General features: G+C 32.8%; 2 protein-coding genes across 2 annotated transcripts; both read right to left on the bottom strand.

Annotated features, from left to right (window-relative positions):
* Positions 1-6,496: 6,496 nt before the first annotated feature.
* LOC133780205 (G-type lectin S-receptor-like serine/threonine-protein kinase LECRK1) lies at positions 6,497-7,531 on the bottom strand. Its single transcript, XM_062220072.1, has one exon. It carries the CDS (start codon positions 7,512-7,514, stop codon positions 6,792-6,794), a length of 723 nt encoding a protein of 240 aa, XP_062076056.1. The 5' UTR covers positions 7,515-7,531; the 3' UTR covers positions 6,497-6,791.
* LOC133777721 (G-type lectin S-receptor-like serine/threonine-protein kinase LECRK2) lies at positions 7,516-9,273 on the bottom strand. The gene has a single exon (XM_062217435.1). The coding sequence runs from the start codon at positions 9,271-9,273 to the stop codon at positions 7,516-7,518; it is 1,758 nt and encodes a 585-aa protein (XP_062073419.1).
* Between the last annotated feature and the right edge of the window lie 10,954 nt (positions 9,274-20,227).

Raw genomic sequence — 20,227 nt, 5'->3', positions numbered from 1 at the left:
ATCAACTAGGGTAATGGGCACAAAATTTGTAACCCTATGTCTTAGTCTTCTATGTATAAAATTTCGTTCAATTTCGCAATGTGTAGAGGAAGATACGAACTAAACATTGAGAGATGTACGAATATAAGGGAAAACTTGCGAAAATTGCCATCGAAAAGTAGAAAATTTTCAAATGTGGACTTAAGGCTCCGTTTCAACTCCAATAAAAGGACGTACCCATGAGATTTAATGTGGAAAAATATCAAATGGGTAGAACACGAGTGTAATACATTACGAAGAAATTAGTGAAATCTCTGTTTACCAAAGGGGTACCCCATTCAGAAAAATTCGCTTTGTATAAGATGAATTCAAGCAATATTTTGAAATAGAATACTAAGGAATCCACGAGGGTTATGGGCACGATGGTTGTAGCCCTATGTCTTAGGCTTTTATGTATAATATTTTGTGCAATTTTGAGGCGTGTAGAGAAAGATACGACAAAAATACTGGGATATGTACGATTATAAGTGAAAAACTTGCGAAAATTTCCCTCAAAAAGTGGAAAATTTGCTACAGTCTTCGTGCCCATATGTAGGGCGAAAATTGCCATCGAAAAGTAGAAAATTTTCAAATGTGGACTTAAGGCTCTATTTCTACTTTAATAAAATCATTTACCCATGAGATGTTATGTGTAAAAATATCGAACAAGTAGAACACGAGTGTAATACATTACGAAGAAATTAGTGAAATCTCCATTTACCAAAGGGGTACCCCATTCAGAAAAATTCGCTTTGTATAATATGAATTCGAGCAATGTTTTTAAAGTGAATACTAAGGAATCCACGAGGGTTATGGGCACGAAAGTTGTAGCCCTTTCTCTTAGGCTTTTATTTATAATATTTTGTGCAATTTTGAGGTGTGTAGAGAGAGATACGACCAAAATACTAAGAGATGTACAAATATAAGGGAAAAAATAGCGAAAATTGCCATTGAAAAGTGGAAAAAAATTCAAATGTCGACTTTAGGCTCCGTTTCTACTCCAATAGAAGCATTTCCCCATGAGATGTCATATAAAAATATCAAACAAGTAGAACACGAGTGTATTACATTACAAAGAAATTAGTGAAATCTCCTATTTACCGAAGGGGTAAAAAGTTCGATTTCTATAATATGAATTCAAGTAATATTTTGAAAATGAATACTAAAATAGTTACAAGGGTTGTGGGCTCAAAAGTTGTAGCCCTATGTCTTAGGCTTCTATGTATAAAATTTTGTGCAATTTAAAGGTGTGTAGAGCGAGATTCGACCAAAATACTGAGAGATGTACGAATATAAGGGAAAAACTTGCAAAAATTGCCATCGAAAATTGGAAATTTTTAGGTAGACTTAAGGCTCTGTTTCATCTCAAATAGAAGCATTTACCAATGAGATGTCATGGAAAAAATATCAAACAAGTAGAACATGAGTGTAATATATTATGGAGAAATTAGTGTAATCTCCCTTTTACCAAAGTGGTACCCTTTTCAGAAAAAATTGATATTTATAATATGAATTTGAGCAATATTTTGAAAATGCATACTAGGGAATCTACGAGGGTAATGGGCACGAAAGTTGTTGCCCTATGTCTTAGGCTTCTATGTATTAAATTTCGTGCAATTTCAAGGTGTGTAGAAAATGTTAGTTATTTCTCCCCTCGACATCTCATGGGGAAATGGTTTTCATAGAGTTGAAACGAAGCCTAAATTCAACAATTGAAATTTTTTCATTTTTCAAGGCCAATTTTCAAAACTCTTTGGCTCATATTTGGACATGTGTCAATACATTGGGTGTATCTCCCTCTACTGACCTCCAAATTGCATGAAATTTTATATGTAGAAGCCTAAGAGATAAGACCGCTCCTAATTTCCTTTGCCATCTCGTCCCAAGTCCTCTAGGTCTGCGAAAAGTGTTATCCACTCTCAGAGCATCGTGTCAGGTGTCATGTGCAGCGACCCTAGACCACAAGTAGTCATCTGAGAAAATTACTGCTCCCACTTGCCGTGGTATTGAATCTATACAGTTGACAAGAAACATGTTCCAATGTGCCACTTGGCATGGGGAAACGTGTAGCTACCCCCTGCACTATTAGGGGCGTGTCACCCCAGAAAGCGGTGGGTTGAAACCTTGAAAATATGCCCCATGTGATACCGCAGTCCCACCATAGCCTTAATTACAAGAAGTTATATTTACTATCGTTTATACCCCAATTAATGGGTAATGTTTGTAATAAATCCCCATTATGGGAATTAATTGTCCTCGGCCATCGATAAATAGGGCTAGGGCACACATTGTAGAGAACCCCCTAAAATTTTCATCTTTAAAGCATTGCTGAAATGCTGCCTGAAACTCCACAGAAGCTTAAATCCCCAAGCTCCTCAAATCATAATGCAAGTGACTCGTAGGCTGGGATTAATTAATAACTTGAACCACGTAAATCCCTGTGTTCTTTACTGCATTTCTTTAAGTTTTGGTTTAACTAGTTGATAGCGAAAAAAGCATTCAACAGAGCCGATCCAGGGACTTATGAACCTATAATTCCAAGCTTCAATAAATTGATATTATTAATTAATCTCTTTAATATTATAATCTTATTTATTAATCTCAATATTATTCCACTAAAAATATGGGATTGCACTCTTGTAATTATAGACATATATTTACTCAATACTTTAATAGTGTCCATATAAATACTTCATGCAATTCAATCTTCCAATAATTTATTCATAATTATAGCTAGGTTAAATTACTGTTTTACCCTTCTAATTACTTCTTTATCCTTATGTACCATTAATTCATTAGTGAACAATTAATTTATAAACCTTTTATAAATTAGAGGCTTCAAACTGTTAAGTTCTAGAATTAACACTTAAGGGAAACATTATTCAATCTTCTTATGAAGATGGCTAGGATTCTATATCTGTAAAATCATGTCCCCATGCTTCTACATCAATGGGCCCTGAACAAAGTTGTTAGCTTAATCATTCTGACAGACTCTAACGGGTGAATCAATGGACCCAAATAACATAAACAGGAGTTCATGATAACTTCAAGATTTATATTGACTTGCATATGATCATTGAGTGATATGATTATAACTCTTTAAGGTTTTGCATATCAATAATTGATATGACAATAATCGTATTTAGTAAAGAGTTAAATGCATATTGGTTCTAGTCCTATATAATCATTATTATATAAAGCACCTCCATTGAGATGTCTATCTACATCAATGATCGGATCTAGATCACTTGTATTCATAATACTAGTGGACTATACTAGTAGTAATTGATTAAAGATTCCATAACTTTAATATAAACTGCGGACTATTCAATTCATTATCTATAATCTTAATCCTCTCGTACGCATACAAGATTATAACTTTATTAATGAATTAGGAATTTTTTGATATTTATCTAAATATTATTCAATAATAATAAACATTAATTATATAAAAATATTTCATTTATAAATTTCATAAGTAACAAACTACTTTCATTGCCTTAAGGGCACCATACTCAATACAAGCACCACCGTCCCCATCTTACCAAACCAAAAACATAAACCACATAGATCTCGACAATGAGAGATATGGCATATATGGGCCACTTGCATCGTCCTCAAGCCCTTGCGCCCAGGCTCGAGCCACTCGCCTGAGTTTCAGCCCCCAAACTTGTTTTAGTACAAGAAATAGAAGACAAATTGCTTAACAACTCACAACCATCCACGTATAACCGTCCCCAAGCACTCATTCCTAGGTTCCAGGCCTCGAACCATCTGCATGAGTTCCAGCCTCCAAACCTATTAAAGTATAAGAAGAAGATATGGGAGGGCGATAAGGTCTAGGGGCTTCGGGGATGAGGGAGGAAAACAAATGAACATTTTTTTTTTTAATTTTAGATTTAGATTTTCAATTTAATGAGTTAGCATTAGGTTTGAAATGTTAGTTAAGTTTTATATCTTTTTAAGTTTGGTTTCAATTACATTTTTTTAATTAATTTATAATTATTAAATAATAAAATTAAATTTTACATTTTTTAATTTATTTTCTATTTAAAATTTATTAAGGGTGGTTTAAAATTCAACATTTAATAAAATACAAAAATGTTTTGGTCATATTGAAAAATATATTAACTAAAGTTGAGTTTAATATATTATTTTGATGAATTTTACAAAATATAAATTTTAAATTGTTATTTATAACAAACCACCGGTCAATCAATTAATTATTGGGAAAAACAAAGAACGCAAATTAGTATTTTCCAAAAAAAAAAGTAAGATTTACACTCACGCGTCTTATAATATAAATAATTACTAATATGAAACTGATATTTTAATATACCCATATTATAATATTTATTAACCTAAACAACAAACAATCAAATTTTATTTACCTATTTATTATACCTACTTATTTTTTAACATAAATCATTTTATTAATAGAATTACATTTATAATATACCACATTTCATATATTTCCTTATATATTGCTTTGCTTTTTAAGACTCATCTATCATGTCCCTTAGTCTCTTTTTTTACTTTTACTACTGATTTTTGGTATATTACAAACATATAATATATTTTCTTATTTAGTTGATTTTCAATTTAAGTCTAAATCATTTTTTTTTCCATTTGTTTCTTTATTAGTGTTCTAGCTTGAAATATACTATTTGGTATCCATAACTAAATTCTAAAAAATAATTTCGATTCTTATTTAAATTATATACTTGGTGGTATATAAGAAACAAATATACATCTTGGTATCCAAATTACAACCAAAGGATATACTAATAATTTTCATTCTTATTTAAAATTATATTATTTTTGGTTTGTAATATACAAATATACCTCTTGGTATCCAACTTACAATCAAAGCATATGCTCTATCATTTTAGCACTTGTAGAAAATTCTATTAATCGAACACTATTAAAATACTACTTTCAAGTATCTAACAAAAAAAATGGTGAAATCATTCCCTTAACAAAACTTGATATAAAATCAATTGCATGTCATCATCATTTTATATACTTAAAAACACACCAATTTATTTATATACTTAATGATATATTTTCATAAAATTACATACTTACTAGTATCAAACGACATAACTAATAAACTATATCAAGGTAGAAATGAAGTATATAACATTATATTTTTATAATTATATACTTACTAGTATCAAACATCATTACTAATGTAAACAAACATATCATTATAATTATTCAACTATCGAGTATCAAACGATATTAATGTATAAATATATTCTAATTAAAAATGACATCAAATAAGTTGGATGGTATAGCCACTATAACAAATAGGATTTATGTGAAAGAACATATACAACAATCATAAAAATATATACAACAAACAATCAAAGTGTAATATACTATTCATATAACAAATGTTATTATTAAAAGCAATTTCAAGAAATATAAAAATGGGCAACGTCTGTAATTTTTGTATTAGATTGGATAAAAATAAAAGTGAAAGAAACATTACATAGCTACCAAATAATACCCATTTGGTAAATACATTTATTTAAGGAAAGATTTTATGAATGTGAGTAATAAAAGGGGATTTCTATTATTTTATTACGTCAGATTAAATTCATTTGCAACAATAAATTTAAATTTATATACTCAATGATATATATTACATAAAAAAAACTACTTATTAGTATCCAACATTTAAACATTATAAACTACCATTTGTTATCATACTTACAAGAGCTATTGTTTAATATTCAATAGTCTCAAAGACTATTTTTTGGTATCAAAATATAATAATAGTAGAAACATGTTCTTAATAAAAATGAGACCAAATAAGTTATATGTTATATTCATTATAACAAATAGGATATGCTTAGAATAAGCAATAAACAACTACCAAACAGTATCCAAAATATTTGTTCTTCACCTCCTTGGATTATGCAGTCGATGACTACTTATTTTTTAATTTTCCACTAACATTGCATATAACCATGGTGTTTCTTTATTAATAATAAAACCAAATAAAGTAAATAATTAATTATATGAATTAATAATAAGTTGCTTAATTGTGTTATTTTAAGAAAGTTTGTATGTTGGTAAGTATTAAAGGAAAAGTGTACAAATCAAATCGATTATATATAAAAATAATTAATATGTTTTTTGTATATATTTTTATCTCTAACAAAACTGTAATTATTTAATTCAATGTGTATAGTTATGTAAAGTCCCAAAAAAAAAATGCTTGAATCCGGTTTTAACATAGTTAAATAGAACTTTTCGTTAACATCTACAGTGAGTTTTAATTTTATATAGTATTAGTTTGTTGTTCATGTTTTGTTCTATGCACACAAATACACATACAAATTAGAAAATTGCTAAATGGCACTAATGGTGTCCAAATACCATTATGAGTTGTTATAATACTATTAGTGTAATTTAATATCGGATCTCACATATTTAAATTTAATAATTATTATAGAAAACCGCTAACTACTCGTAAGGCGTCACCTATCAGTGGTGTTGGCCACCATATTGGTGCCTAATAGCATTACTCTACAAATTTTGTATTAACAACAAACATCCTACTCAGCTAAAACATATATATATAGATATATATAAATATTTTCATAGTAGCTTGGGATCTATTCATACTCACTCTCCACATGAACTCCCTTCAAGGTAACATGTGACACTGAATCAATAGTTTGGCAATCCAAAGCAAGCACTACAACAAACACACACCAAAATTAATAACACAAACAAAGTACAAATATAGCTCTGGTAAATTAAGTAGCTAGTGGAGAAGGAACGTCCACAGTGCCTTCTAACATCAAGATGACAGTCTTCATGGCAGGGCGCAAATCAGGATCATCTTGAGTGCACCACAATCCCACTCTCACCAATCTTTCTAGTGTTCTCGAATCAACATTTCTTTCACCTTCCACTAGCTTTAACAACTCTCCAGCCTTATAACAATTATAAACCCAACGATAGAGAAACATCTCTTCACCCTCGCCGGAAACCTTCACATCTTTGTTTCTTTTGAAACATATGGTCTCCAAAAGCACTACACCAAAGCTGAAAACATCAGCTTTAACTGATATTAGAGCATTCTTCTGCCATTCTGGGGCAGAGTACCTTGATCTTTCTTCAACTAATGCTTTGGACATTCTGAATTGTTGGCTTGGCATTAATAATAGCCTGGCAAAACCAAAATCAGAGATCTTCGCAGTCCAACTTTCATCTAGCAAAATATTTTGAGATTTCAAATTGCCGTGTATGATGTGGACCGCGCATTCTTCATGCAGATAGAGCACCCCTTTAGCCACTTCTTGAACATATCTCACTCTATCTTTCCACGAAGGTCGATTAGTAGTGTCCTTGCAGAGAAGATCTGCAAGAGAACCATTACTCAAAAATTCATAAACAAGAAGCATTTTAGACTCCTCAATACAGAAACCTAGCAATTGAACTAAGTTCCTGTGATGAGTCATTCCAATGGCGGACATTTCAGCTCGAAACTCTCTTATCCCCTCTTCCACAAACTTCTCTGAGTCTTTTTACAGCAATGGCCTTATTTTGACCACTATACAATAAATTCCCTTTGTAGACTGCTCCAAACAAGCCTCTTCCAAGCTCGTCATTGAATCCCTCTGTCGCTTCCTCGAGCTCATTGTAAGAAAACACATGCAGACCAAAATCTACACCAAACCCCAATTTGGAATTTTCCATTAAGAGCTTGTTGTAGCGATGAACTCTCTGCTTGTAAAGAAGGAAGCCCGAAATAGCCAAGAGTGAGCACAAGAATGCTATGGAGCCCAAACTTGATCCAAGAATGATCAGGATTGTACTTTTTCTGGCTTCAGTTGCGTCGGATTTCGTAGCAGCCGGGGTTTTCGTACTAGAGTTTACTAAATGTACCATCTTCAAGAAAGCCGTGGCTGATATAAATGAACCCCTTTTACCGTTTTTGAGTGGAAACTTATATTTTCGGCAACGTTTGTTTGAATCTGTATGCAACGCTGCCCAACAGTTACAGTCGTCCAGGCAAGAGTTGCTGCAAGCCTTTTTCTCTTTTAATACATCTGAGTACGTATCAGAATCGTACCACGACATGTTCTCAAAAGGAGTAATATTGTACGAACTAATCACGGACGAAGCCGGTTCTCTACTATCATTTCCTGTTATGCAGCCGTCGGCGGTGAATTTCCGGTAGCAGCCGGTGGATCTCGTCATGGGGTTTATGAAAGCGTATCCAGGGTAACAATAACAATCCGCCTTTTCCCTTTGGATCTCACAATAACTGTTCATACCACAGATACCATCTACCATGCATTCGTTGTCCAGTGCTGACCATTCAACCACAGCATTTGAGACAGTATTGTTCTTCAGTGATACGTTGTGACTGTGATGAGAATACAATCTAAAAACCCCATCGGCATCTAGCGTTGCTCTATAGATAACACTACCATTTTTCCATCTGTTCCCATCTGCGGAAGAGGAAGAAGAAGAAGAAGACCCATTTACGAAAATCATGTCTTCGTCTGTATCTGAACCAGTCAGAAAAAGAGAACCTTCGAAATCGAGAGACAACTGAGAATAGATACGGCCACTGGGGACAGGAGCCCAATAGGCGGCTGAGGAGTTTACAGGGAACAAACCAAGGTTTATAGTGTTACTCGGTTGCAAAACGAGGCGAAATTTTCCACTTGAATGATCTGTTGTGGAAACGCTAGATTCCAATTTTTGGGATTGGGAGAGGTTCTGACCACCTAAAATGGTGTCAGTCGGAAGTTGAAAGCTCTCCCAAATGATAGAACGATTGAGGTAAAGCACAAAATTCCCCGAGTCAAGTAAAGCAGCTGAAGTTGCCTCGTTCTCGGCACCGGCAATGACTTTTGATTCGGTCATAGTACTATTATCTGTTAACTCCAAACCTTGTTCTGTTAACTCCAGAGTGGCCATTGAGGACAAAGGTGGATCGTCACGATTCGCAGTCCAAACAATGGTGGTTTGATCGGTTTGATTAACTATCCATATCCCAACAGCGGAGCCATTAGCTTGTGGATAGAAACCAAAGGCGAAAAGACCAGAATGTGAGAACCAACAACTACTTCTACTACCAATGTTACAAGTGAAATTGGAGGACAAGGAAGAACCTAATTTGATGATGTTGGAGGGGATTGTTTGCGCTTCTACATTGATTAAAATTAGAATGACAAAGAGTTTTTCTAGTATAATCACCAGGATACGTTTAGAAAACGCCATGACAATCAGAGAGAGAATATCTCAATAGTGATGAACTTGTATATTTTGCATTGATTGACTAGGTGGGAATTGAATGATTTATTATACAGAAATCTTATAAAGTAGTTTTGATAACACTTATAATCCATTTTGTATAAAGTGATGCTACCATAACACTTATTAAATTTATTATTAGATTGACTGTACCATACCTCCTTAGATGGCCACCAAGTTTCTTTCTATTTTTCACTCAGCTAATTCTGTTTTATCTTTAGTCTATTTCATTCTTTTCTTTTCTTATTTCTTTCTCTCTTTTTTTTTCTTTTGTTTAAATGCTAGCTCTTATTTTATTCTCGATTCTATAACCTTTTGTTTAATATAAATTTTTTTAAATTAAATAATTAAAATTTCATCAAATAAATTTTTTAAATTCATAGTTTTAATTTAGAATTTTTTTAATACTTTATTATATTATAATTTATAGGTATTTAAAAAAAACTATATAATTTTAAAACTTGAATACACTATACATAAAATCAAAACATAAAAAATATCAAAATAAAAATATCAACAATTAAATTATTGTGAACACCAAATTACAAGTTAATAAACAATATCAAACAATTTACTTTTTAAGTACACATAAATAACCTAATATATATATAATTTACAAAAGAAAACACACACATACAAATATATATAAATATAAATATTTTTTTATATTTATTTTAGATTTTGTTTAGTTGTATTAGTTTTAGACTTAAAAATTACTATCTAAATGCACCTATAATCTTATTTAATTAATATAAAATTACACGTAACCTAATAACAAATATTACACCTTATTATTACTTAGTATATTTATATATAAACACCACTTTGTTTCTTATTGGTCCACCATAATAAATGATGATTTATTCACCACCTTATGTCAAGAGGTAGCACTATGTGACTTTTCTTCGTTCCAAATCATTATATAGTATTTGTGACTTTTCTTCGTACCAAGTAGAGCTGTAAATACAGGTCGGGTTTTCTAGCACGGCACGAAATCGACACGAGCCCGGGAGGCACGAGCACGACACGGCATGAAAAAAATATGGGTTTGGGCCAGACACGACACGAATTGAAAATTGGCATGGCACGGCACGACATGGGCTTAAGCACGGCACGACACGACAAGCCCAAAGGCACAACACGAAAGCACGAACATACTAGCCCGAAAGCACGACACGATAAAAAGCGCGATATTTTGACATTAATAATGATAATAAATTTTTATTTGTCAATTATCTATAAATTAAAATGATAATAAAAATCTGTTATTTTTCTCAATTTTATATTTTTATAATTATATTAATTTATTTTAAGATTTGTGAGTTAAAATTTTTTAGTATTTATTATTAGGTATTCAAATTCTAATAATTACTTTTGATATAATTTTATGCAGAGTATATAAAAATATCTAAAACTATAATTTAAAAAAGAAATGTATTTGAATAGGTGGTAAGTACATTGATTGTTAAAGAAGATGTGAATGGTTCAATTTCTCATCCTCACATTTTTTGGCAATAATAAAATGAGCCTAAAAGTGAGCCAGCCTGAAGAAGAAAAGTGGGCCCGACATGGCACGAGCATGGCACGACATGGGCCCGGCCCATGGGCCATGTTGGGCTTACTCTTTAAAATATGGGCAGGTCTGTCCCGACACGAATTGAAATACGGGTCTAGTCCAGCCCGACCCGAATTATTCGAAGACAAGAAAAATGTGAGCTCTATACAATTAAATTTCACGATGGAAAGAGAAACATGACTGACTAGTTGGTTGTTGACATATTGACTGGGGTGCTGGCCGTGATGCATTTAAGTTGTACTATATGGGAAGTTTCTCACGATTTCTTACCTATGCTTAATATTAATTCTTAAATTAAAAAAGTGTCATCCGAATATTAAATTACCCTAATACTCATATATCAATTTCATGTAACTTTGATTATTTCTCTTTTTTACCATCTTATATGGAATCAATTCTTTATATTATTACGATTGTTTCCCATTATGATAAAATCTTTGTGATTTTTGAAACAAAGGTTGATGGGTTGTTTTTTTTTTTGTAATTGCATGTTGAGCTGTCTAATTATCCAACTGACTGCCACAAATAAAAGCTTTTGTAGCCAATAAAAGTTTTTCTCTTCACAGATGATGAATGTAATTTGTATTTGAAGAATGAGTTTGTATTTTGTGAGATTAAGAGTAGTAATAAAGTCTTTTCTTTGAGTACATGTTGCACTATTTTTTATATCCTTTAGATTTTAGAATTCAATGTATTATTTCCATTGTGATTACTTTTACATTGTTCGAGAGAAAATCTAAACAAAGTATTTCTTCAGGAGAAGGAATCATCAAGGTCTTTAGGACAAGAACTAATCAAGCATTTATTCAAGAGGAAAAAAACAATCAGTCATCCTTCTAGGGAGTTTGAGTGAAGAGCTAATTCTTGTAGAAACAAGATTAGCGTTGGAATTCAAAAGATCGTGTGACAACGATATAGAATGAGTCTAATCTTATACAAATCATTGTTTTTGTATTTATGATCTTTACTAATTAGTTTTCTTCTCTAAGTGTGGCTTCATGGACTAAGACAACCAAACCATGTAAAAAAATATTGTGTTGTTTTTTATGTTCTCGAGGTTATTCTGTTTAAATCTGATTCATCACCATTCTAAAGTGATTAATCAAATAGTGTATTCGATCCATCTACTTATTACATTTTTGCAGTTAAAATAAGTTCTTTTAATATATTATTATTGGCTAATTATTAGTCTTTTCCTATACAATTCCACACTTAATTAGAAGAGAAAAAAAAAATATGCATATTCTCTCTCATTTTCAATTATACTTCAAGCTTTTTTTAGTTAGATTAAACTTATAAGGTTAATAACTTTATGTGTAGTTTGAACTTAAATGAATTGTGTTGTTAAATTTTTAAGTAATAGTTTGTATACTTCTAAGTTAATATTAAAGCTTAAGTTCCAACTCTGCTTTAAATGCTAGCTCTTATTTTATTCTCGGTTCTATAACATTTTATTGAAGATAATATTTTTAAAATTAAATAATTAAAATTTCATCAAATAATTTTTTTAAATTTATATTTTTAATTTAGAATTTTTTTAATACTTTATTATATTATAATTTATAGGTATTTAAAAAAAACTATATGATTTTAAAACTTGAATACACTATACATTAAATCAAAACATAAAAAATATCAAAATAAAAATATCAACATTTAAATTATTGTGAACACCAAATTACAAGTTAATAAACAATATCAAACAATTTACTTTTTAAGCACACATAAATAACCTAAAATATATATATAATTTACAAAAGAAAACACACATACAAATATATATAAATATTTTTATATTTATTTTAGATTTTGTTTAGTTGTATTAGTTTTAAACTTAAAAATTACTATCTAAATGCACCTATAATCTTATTTAATTAATATAAAATCACACATAACCTAATAACAAATATTACACCCTATTATTACTTAGTATATTTATATATAAATACCATTATGTTTCTTAGGGCAAGTAACTTTGTGTGTTGCCAAAAATACATAAATTAGTATAAAATATTATTAATTTTTCAAAAAAAAAATTAAATAACGTTGTCTCAAAGTAGCAACTTTTCTAACCACAACAAATAAAAGTTTTATCCAACAAATATGCTCAAACCACCTGTGTGGCTACAAGAGTTGGATGCTCTTGTTGGTCCACCATAATAAATGATGATTTATTCGCCACTTTATGTCAAGAGATAGTACTATGTGACTTTTCTTCGTTCCAAGTCATTATAGTACCAGTCAGTCTATACAAGTAAATTTCACGTTGGAAAGACAAACACGACTGACGAGTTGGTTGTTGACCTATTAATTGGGGTGCTGACCGTGATGCATTTAAGTTGTACTATATGGGAAGTTTCTCACGATTTCTTACCTATGCTTAATATTAATTCTTAAATTAAAAAAGTGCGATCCGAATATTAAATTACCCTAACACTCATATATCAATTTCATGTAACTTTGATTATTTCTCTTTTTTACCATCTTATATGGAATCAATTCTTTATATTATTATGATTGTTTCCCATATCCATTATGATAAAATCCCATATCCATTATGATAAAATCTTTGTGATTTTTTAAACAAAGGTTGATGGGTTGTTTTTTTTTTTGTAAGTACATGTTGACTTGTCTAATTTGTCAAACTGGTTGGTACAAATAAAAGTTTTTGTAGTCAATAAAAGTTTTTCTCACATATCATGAATGTAATTTGTATTCACTACTACAAAAAAATAGTTTTTAGGACACTTTTTTACAACACTTACATATAAGCAAGTCCTAAAAATAACTTATGGACTTTTTAGGACTCGCGTTGCGAATCCTTAAAGAATATCTTTTAGGACTCGCTCTGTGTGTCCTAAAAAAGTTTGATTTTGGGTTTTAAAAAAACACCTCCTGGAATGCGTGTCCTAAAAAAAATTAAAGTTTTATAAATAACTAAATTAAAAAAAAAACTCACACTTATCAGCCCCTCTTCTTTCTCTCTCCTCTCTCTCTCCTTCCCTCTCTCGCCTGAAAGTTTGTCGAGCCCGACCGCTGCCTTCCCCGCCGCCCAGGGAGCTTCGGAGGCCACCGAAGCTTCGACCCTCGCGAGCTCGAGCCCTCACGCGCCTCCTAAGATGGACAACTGAGAAGATCTCAGTGTTGGGTTTCCCAAAGTTTCCGACGAGATTCCGATCACCTTGGGTCGTTGTGAGTCGAGCCACCACCACCATCGTACTCAACACTTTCATGCGAGCAAAACCCAACCAAGGATCGGGTTAGAAGTCGCCGGATTTCATTTTTGGTGTTCGTCGGAATCTATGGAGTCAGAAACTTTTTACCTCAAAACCGGCCACCACATTCCGTTCCACGAAGAACCACCACCACCACAACGTTCCCCGAGCCTTAGGCTTCGAAAGTCAATCATTGTTTTCACGAACCACCGTCGCCGGTGGTGGCGCCACCGCTGTTGCCGGAGCTCCGACGGGAGCTTTGGCCACCAATTCATTTTTTAAAAATTAATAATAAAACTTTTTAGGACTTGCACATTTTTTAGGACTCGCAACGCAAGTCCTAAAAAACCCCAGTTTTTAAGGGCTCTCAAATAGAGGACTCGTGCCGCGCGAGTCCTAAAAACTTTTTTAGGACTCGCAATGCCAGTCCTAAAACCATTTTTTGTAGTAGTGATTTGTATAATGATTTTGTATTTTGTGAGATTAAGAGTGGAAATAAAGTCTTTTCTTTGAGTACATGTTGCACTATTTTTTATACCCTTTAGATTTTAGAATTCAATGTATTATTTTCATTGTGATTACTTCTACATTATTCGGGAGAAGATCTGAACAAAGTCTTTCTTCGGGAGGAAGAATCATCAAGGTCTTCAGGATAAGAACTAATCAAGTCTTTCTTCAAGATGAAGAAAACAATTAGTCATCCTCCAATAGAGTTTGAGTGAAGAGCTAATTCTTGAAAAAACAAGATTAGTATAAGAATTTGAAAGATCGTGCGACAACGATATAGAATGAGTCTAATCTTATACATGTCATTGTTTTTGTATTTGTGATCTTTACTAATTAGTTTTCTTTTCTAAGTGTGGCTCCATAGACTAGGACAACCGAACCATGTAAAAAACTATTGTGTTGTTTTTTATGTTCTTGAGGTTATTCTTTTTAAATCGGATTCATCACTATTCTAAAGTGATTAATCAAATAGTGTATTCGATCCAGCTGCTTGTTACACTTTTTGCAGTTAAAATAAGTTCTTTTAATATATTATTATTGGCTAACTATTAGTCTTTCCCTATATACTTCCACACTTAATTAGAAGAGAAAAAAAAATATGCATCTATTCTCTTCATTCTCTCTCATTTTCAATTATACTTTAAGCTTTTTTTAGTTAGATTAAACTGATAAATTTAAAACAATATTATGAGCATTAAATCTATAAATCAGATTCAAAACAACATTACATGCTCATACAACAATCCAGGAACACATTTTATTTAGAGCGTTGAATTGGATATATAGAGATTAAACATACCTGACATTGAGTCTCAAATGTTCATCTTTGAATCTCTCACGATCTACACAAACAATATTAGAAAAGCAATGCAATAGAGAACTTATGGAGAGCAACCCTTACCAAAACCACCTGCTTATTTTCACCCAACAACATATATGTTCTATATATATGTCTCGTATGCCTTCTTACCCTAAGGGGTATATTGAGCCTATTGGGCTTATATTATCAGATATGGTGCACTATGGTTTAATGAGCCAACCTATAGTCTTTAGGGTGCTACCATGTGCCTCAAATGCAATTAGATTAATATTAAGCATCCCATTATGGTCTTTAACTATTCGTAGGCACTCTAGAAAATGATTGTGATAATGGAATTATGTTTGTAATTATATTAGTCCATATAAAATTCTAACATTCTCCCACTTGGACAATATAATCAAACCACCATAATATTGTCCATCACTAAAAGGCAGTCTAATAAATCATATATAATATCATATCGATAGGATACATATATTATTTATGATTCGGTCTTGAAGACATTCAAATACAATAACAATCATTAAACCAAACATGCATGTGGTACATTAATTTGAGACTATGCACATTCATCTCCTTTTGTACATGTCACTTCGATGAACAATAGTATATACTTATATAAACATATATATGTAATAGCAACAATAAGAAGTGATTTCAATTATCATTATGCATGTTCATAACAAAACACAAGCTATAAGCAATCCATACAAAATACTAACATGTTCAATACATAAATAACAAAACTCCCACTAAGCTCAACAAGCTAGGCTCTTAACAATCCCATTCGGGCAACGTGCTCTAAAAACACACATACAGGTAAGCCTTTCGTTAGTGGGTCTGCTAACATGCTAGTGGTAGGCGTGTACTCAATAGAAATGAGGGACTCAGCGACTTTCTCTTTAACAAAATAGTACTTTATATCAATCTGCTTTGAGCGAGAAGTACTCCTAGTGTTCTTAGAGAAAGCTACTGCTGCGGAGTTGTCACAATACAATTTCAGCGGCCTCGAAATAGAGTCTACAACATTCAATGTTGAAATGAAATTCCGCAGCCATATTGCTTGACAAGTAGCCTCATAACACGCCATATATTCTGCCTCCATCGTAGAAGAAGTTGTGAGTGTCTGCTTGACACTTTTCCATGATACAGCTCCTCCAGCCATCATATAAATGTAGCCTGAAGTGGACTTTTTATCATCCACGCATCCTGCATAATTGGCGTCACTGAACCCAACTATATCAAGAGTGTCAGCTCGCCGATAAGTCAACATATGATCCTTTGTACCCTGAAGATACCTCATGACTTTCTTAGCCGCTTTCCAATGGCTAAGACCAGGATCACTCAAGTATCTACCCAACACGCTGACAACAAAAGTAATATCAGGACGTGTGCATACTTGAGCATACATCAAGCTACCAACCAATGACGCATAAGGAACGACTTTCATTTCATCTCTTTCTTTATCATTTTGTGGACATTGAGCCTTTGAGAACTTGTCACCCTTCACTATTGGTGCCTTCCCAGGAGAACATGCATGCATATTGAATCTTTTCAAGATCCGATCAATGTAAGTCTTCTGAGACAAACGAAGAATACCATTAGCCTTATCCCGAAGAATCTGAATCCCAAGCACATAGGAAGCCTCACCAAGATCCTTCATATCAAAATGGCTAAACAAAAGTTGTTTTGTCTCAGTCAACAGATCAGAATTATTAGATGCAAGCAGGATGTCGTCAACATACAGTACTAGAAAAATGAAACTACTCCCACTGACCTTCATGTATATACATTGATCTACAACATTCTCCTTGAAGCCATTTGTAGTGACAATCATATCGAACTTGAGATACCACTGCCTTGATGCTTGTTTAAGCCCATAGATAGACTTTTTGAGCTTGCAAACCATGTGTTATTTGCCAGACTTCTCAAAACCAATAGGTTGAGTCATGTAAACATCTTCAAATAAATCTCCATTCAAGAAGGCAGTCCTCACATCCATTTGATTGAGTTCTAGATCAAAATGATCAATTTTAGCCATAATGATTCGCAACGAATCTTTGGTGGAAACAAGTGAAAAGGTTTCTTTAAAATCAATACCTTCTCTCTAGCTATAGCCTTTAGCCACAAGCCTAGCCTTATATCTTTCCACTTGCCCATTCAAATCATGTTTGATCTTATACACCCATTTGCATCCAATGGGTCTGCAACCTTTGGGTAATTCAACCAACTCCCAAACTTCATTTTGTGACATATAATTCAACTCATCTTTCATTGCATCCATCCACAACACAGATTTAGAACTATTCATAGCTTCTTGATATGTAACTGGCTCAAAAGTGTCTCCTACATCAAACTCATGTTCCTGTAAATAGACAAGGTAATCATTAGGAATAGCAGACTTGCGGATTCTTTGTGATCTTCTCACCATAGCTTCATCATCCCCAATATCAAGATTTTCACATTGTTCTTGATTTTGAGGTTCATCATGAGTTTCTGCCGGAATCTATTCAATCACAGGGTCATCAATAAGAGCGGAAGCGACAGGTACAGGGACAACAATGCGTTCTTCCCTGAAAACAATTTCTCTTGACCCTTGACTTGAACCAAATTCATCCTCAAAATAGACAGCCCTATTTGATTCTATAACCTTGGTGGTGTGAGATGGGCAATAAAATCTGGAACCCCTTGATCCAATGGTGTAGCCCACAAAATAGCCACTAATGGTCTTCGGATCAAGTTTTTTAGACTGTGGATTATAGGGCCTCACTTCTGCTTTGCAACCCCAAACATGAAAATGACGCAAGCTTGGTTTCTTACTTGACCATAGCTCATAAGGCGTCTTTGGGACAGACTTGTTGGGCACTTGATTCAAGATATAAGTTGTAGCCTTTAATGCCTCACCCCATAAAAACTCTGGCAAACTAGAATGAATCAACATACATCGCACCATGTCAAGAAGAGTGCGATTTCTCCTTTCAAAAATTCCATTCTGTTGGGGTGTTCCTGGCATTGTATATCTTGCATCAATGCCACATTCCTGTAAGTACCTAGCGAAAGGCCCGGGGTTCCTTCCACTTTCATCATAACGTCCATAATACTCTCCACCTCTATCAGAATTAACTGCCTTGATCTTCTTCCCCTTTTGAAGCTCAACTTTCGTCTTAAAAATCTTAAACGCATCTAAAGATTCAGATTTTTCACGAATGAGCTCAACATGGCCATACCGGGAAAAGTCATCAATGAAGGTGATAAAGTATTTATAACCACCCATAGCAGGCGAAACAAAAGGCCCACAAATATCAGTATGAATAAGCTCCAATACATCTGTGCACCTGTCTGACTTGCTCTTTCTAACCTTGGCCGTTAACTTTCCTTTAATACAATCAACACAGGCAGTAAAATTTGAAAAATCTAGTTCTTGAAGAACCCCATCTTTCACCAACCTTTGCATTCTATCTTTAGAGATATGGCCTAAACATTTATGCCACAACATAGAAGATTTCAAATCTAATCTTGCACGTTTAGAGCCTACAACAGCATTAAGACAAGAAGTAGAAGAAACAGAAGCAACATCATGCAAATCAAGTTTATATAAATTTCCACATAAAGTTCCATTTCCAACCAAAAGAGAGTCACGATACAAAGTGAGTTTTCCAGTTCCAAAAAGAAAACTATATCCAAGCCTATCCAAAATAGATACAGAAATCAAATTCCTCCTAAAAGAGGGTATGTAAGCAACATCCTGTAACTCCAAAAAAATGTCCTGTATTCAACTGCAATCTAACTGTCCCCAAAAGTTCGATTTGGACTTTTTTATCATCTCCCATGTACACATTCTTCTCCAGACTACTCGGTCTTCTTCGACTTGTCACTACCTGCAAGGAATTCGTAACATGAATTGTGGCTCCAGTATCTAACCACCAATAATTTGAGGGCACATCAATAATATTGGATTCTAAACAAACCATCACAAGACAATTATCTTTCTTCTCTAGGTGAGCTTTTGTTGTGTAAAATCGATACGCAAGTGCACGTAATCGTAACAAGTAATAAAGAGTAAGTGAGATCGTTCCCACGAGGACTGTATACTAAATACCCAAACTTAATTCCTATTTCTATTTGGCTAACAATAATTGAGTCACAATAATTAACTAAAACTGTAAAACAAAAATCTAAAATTAACTTCAATAACTGAAAATAAATAACGTGACGGAAATTCAATGGATTAAAAACTAGGGCAATTAATTTCATCAACCATCCTCTTTAATTTTCCTTAACACAAATCTTACTATTCAGTTCTTCTCTTGTGATAGCAGGTCAACAATAATAACTTATATTCGTACTAGGATATATAAGTCTCAATCTTATGCAAATTTTCTACATCTCTGTGATAAATAAACATAAGATAGGCATTAAGATTAACAACCCTAAAACTACACAGACCACACAGGTACTCTCGTCCTAATATGAAATCTATGTTTATTCAATTACAGCATATTCAATTCTCACTTTTCAGATTTCGAATCAAAACCATATATTTCATGTTAATGGTGATCAATCATTCACAAGCATTATGTTCGAATTGAATAAATCACAAGATAAAATTGAAATCATAAAACTTGCATTAATTTAAAATAAAGGTTCAGGAGAATCCATTAAAACCCTAGGCTAATAGTTTAGTTCATGATTAAATCCATAATAACCATAGAAGAAATAAAAGACATCCAAAATACAGAAAATCAAAGTAGAAAAGAAGAAAAACTGTGATCAATTCTTCAAATCTGCTCGCAATCCTCTATC

Source organism: Humulus lupulus, chromosome 5 (assembly GCF_963169125.1).
Source record: "Humulus lupulus chromosome 5, drHumLupu1.1, whole genome shotgun sequence".
In the NCBI taxonomy this organism is placed as follows: domain Eukaryota; kingdom Viridiplantae; phylum Streptophyta; class Magnoliopsida; order Rosales; family Cannabaceae; genus Humulus; species Humulus lupulus.
Note: the sequence above shows the minus strand (reverse complement) of the source record. Positions and strands in the feature narration are given on the sequence as shown.

What these genes read in the sequence shown, in the direction of transcription:
- LOC133780205 (XM_062220072.1), bottom strand. Translation starts at nt 7,514, where the DNA reads ATGTCCGCCATTGGAATGACTCATCACAGGAACTTAGTTCAATTGCTA.
- LOC133777721 (XM_062217435.1), bottom strand. Translation starts at nt 9,273, where the DNA reads ATGGCGTTTTCTAAACGTATCCTGGTGATTATACTAGAAAAACTCTTT.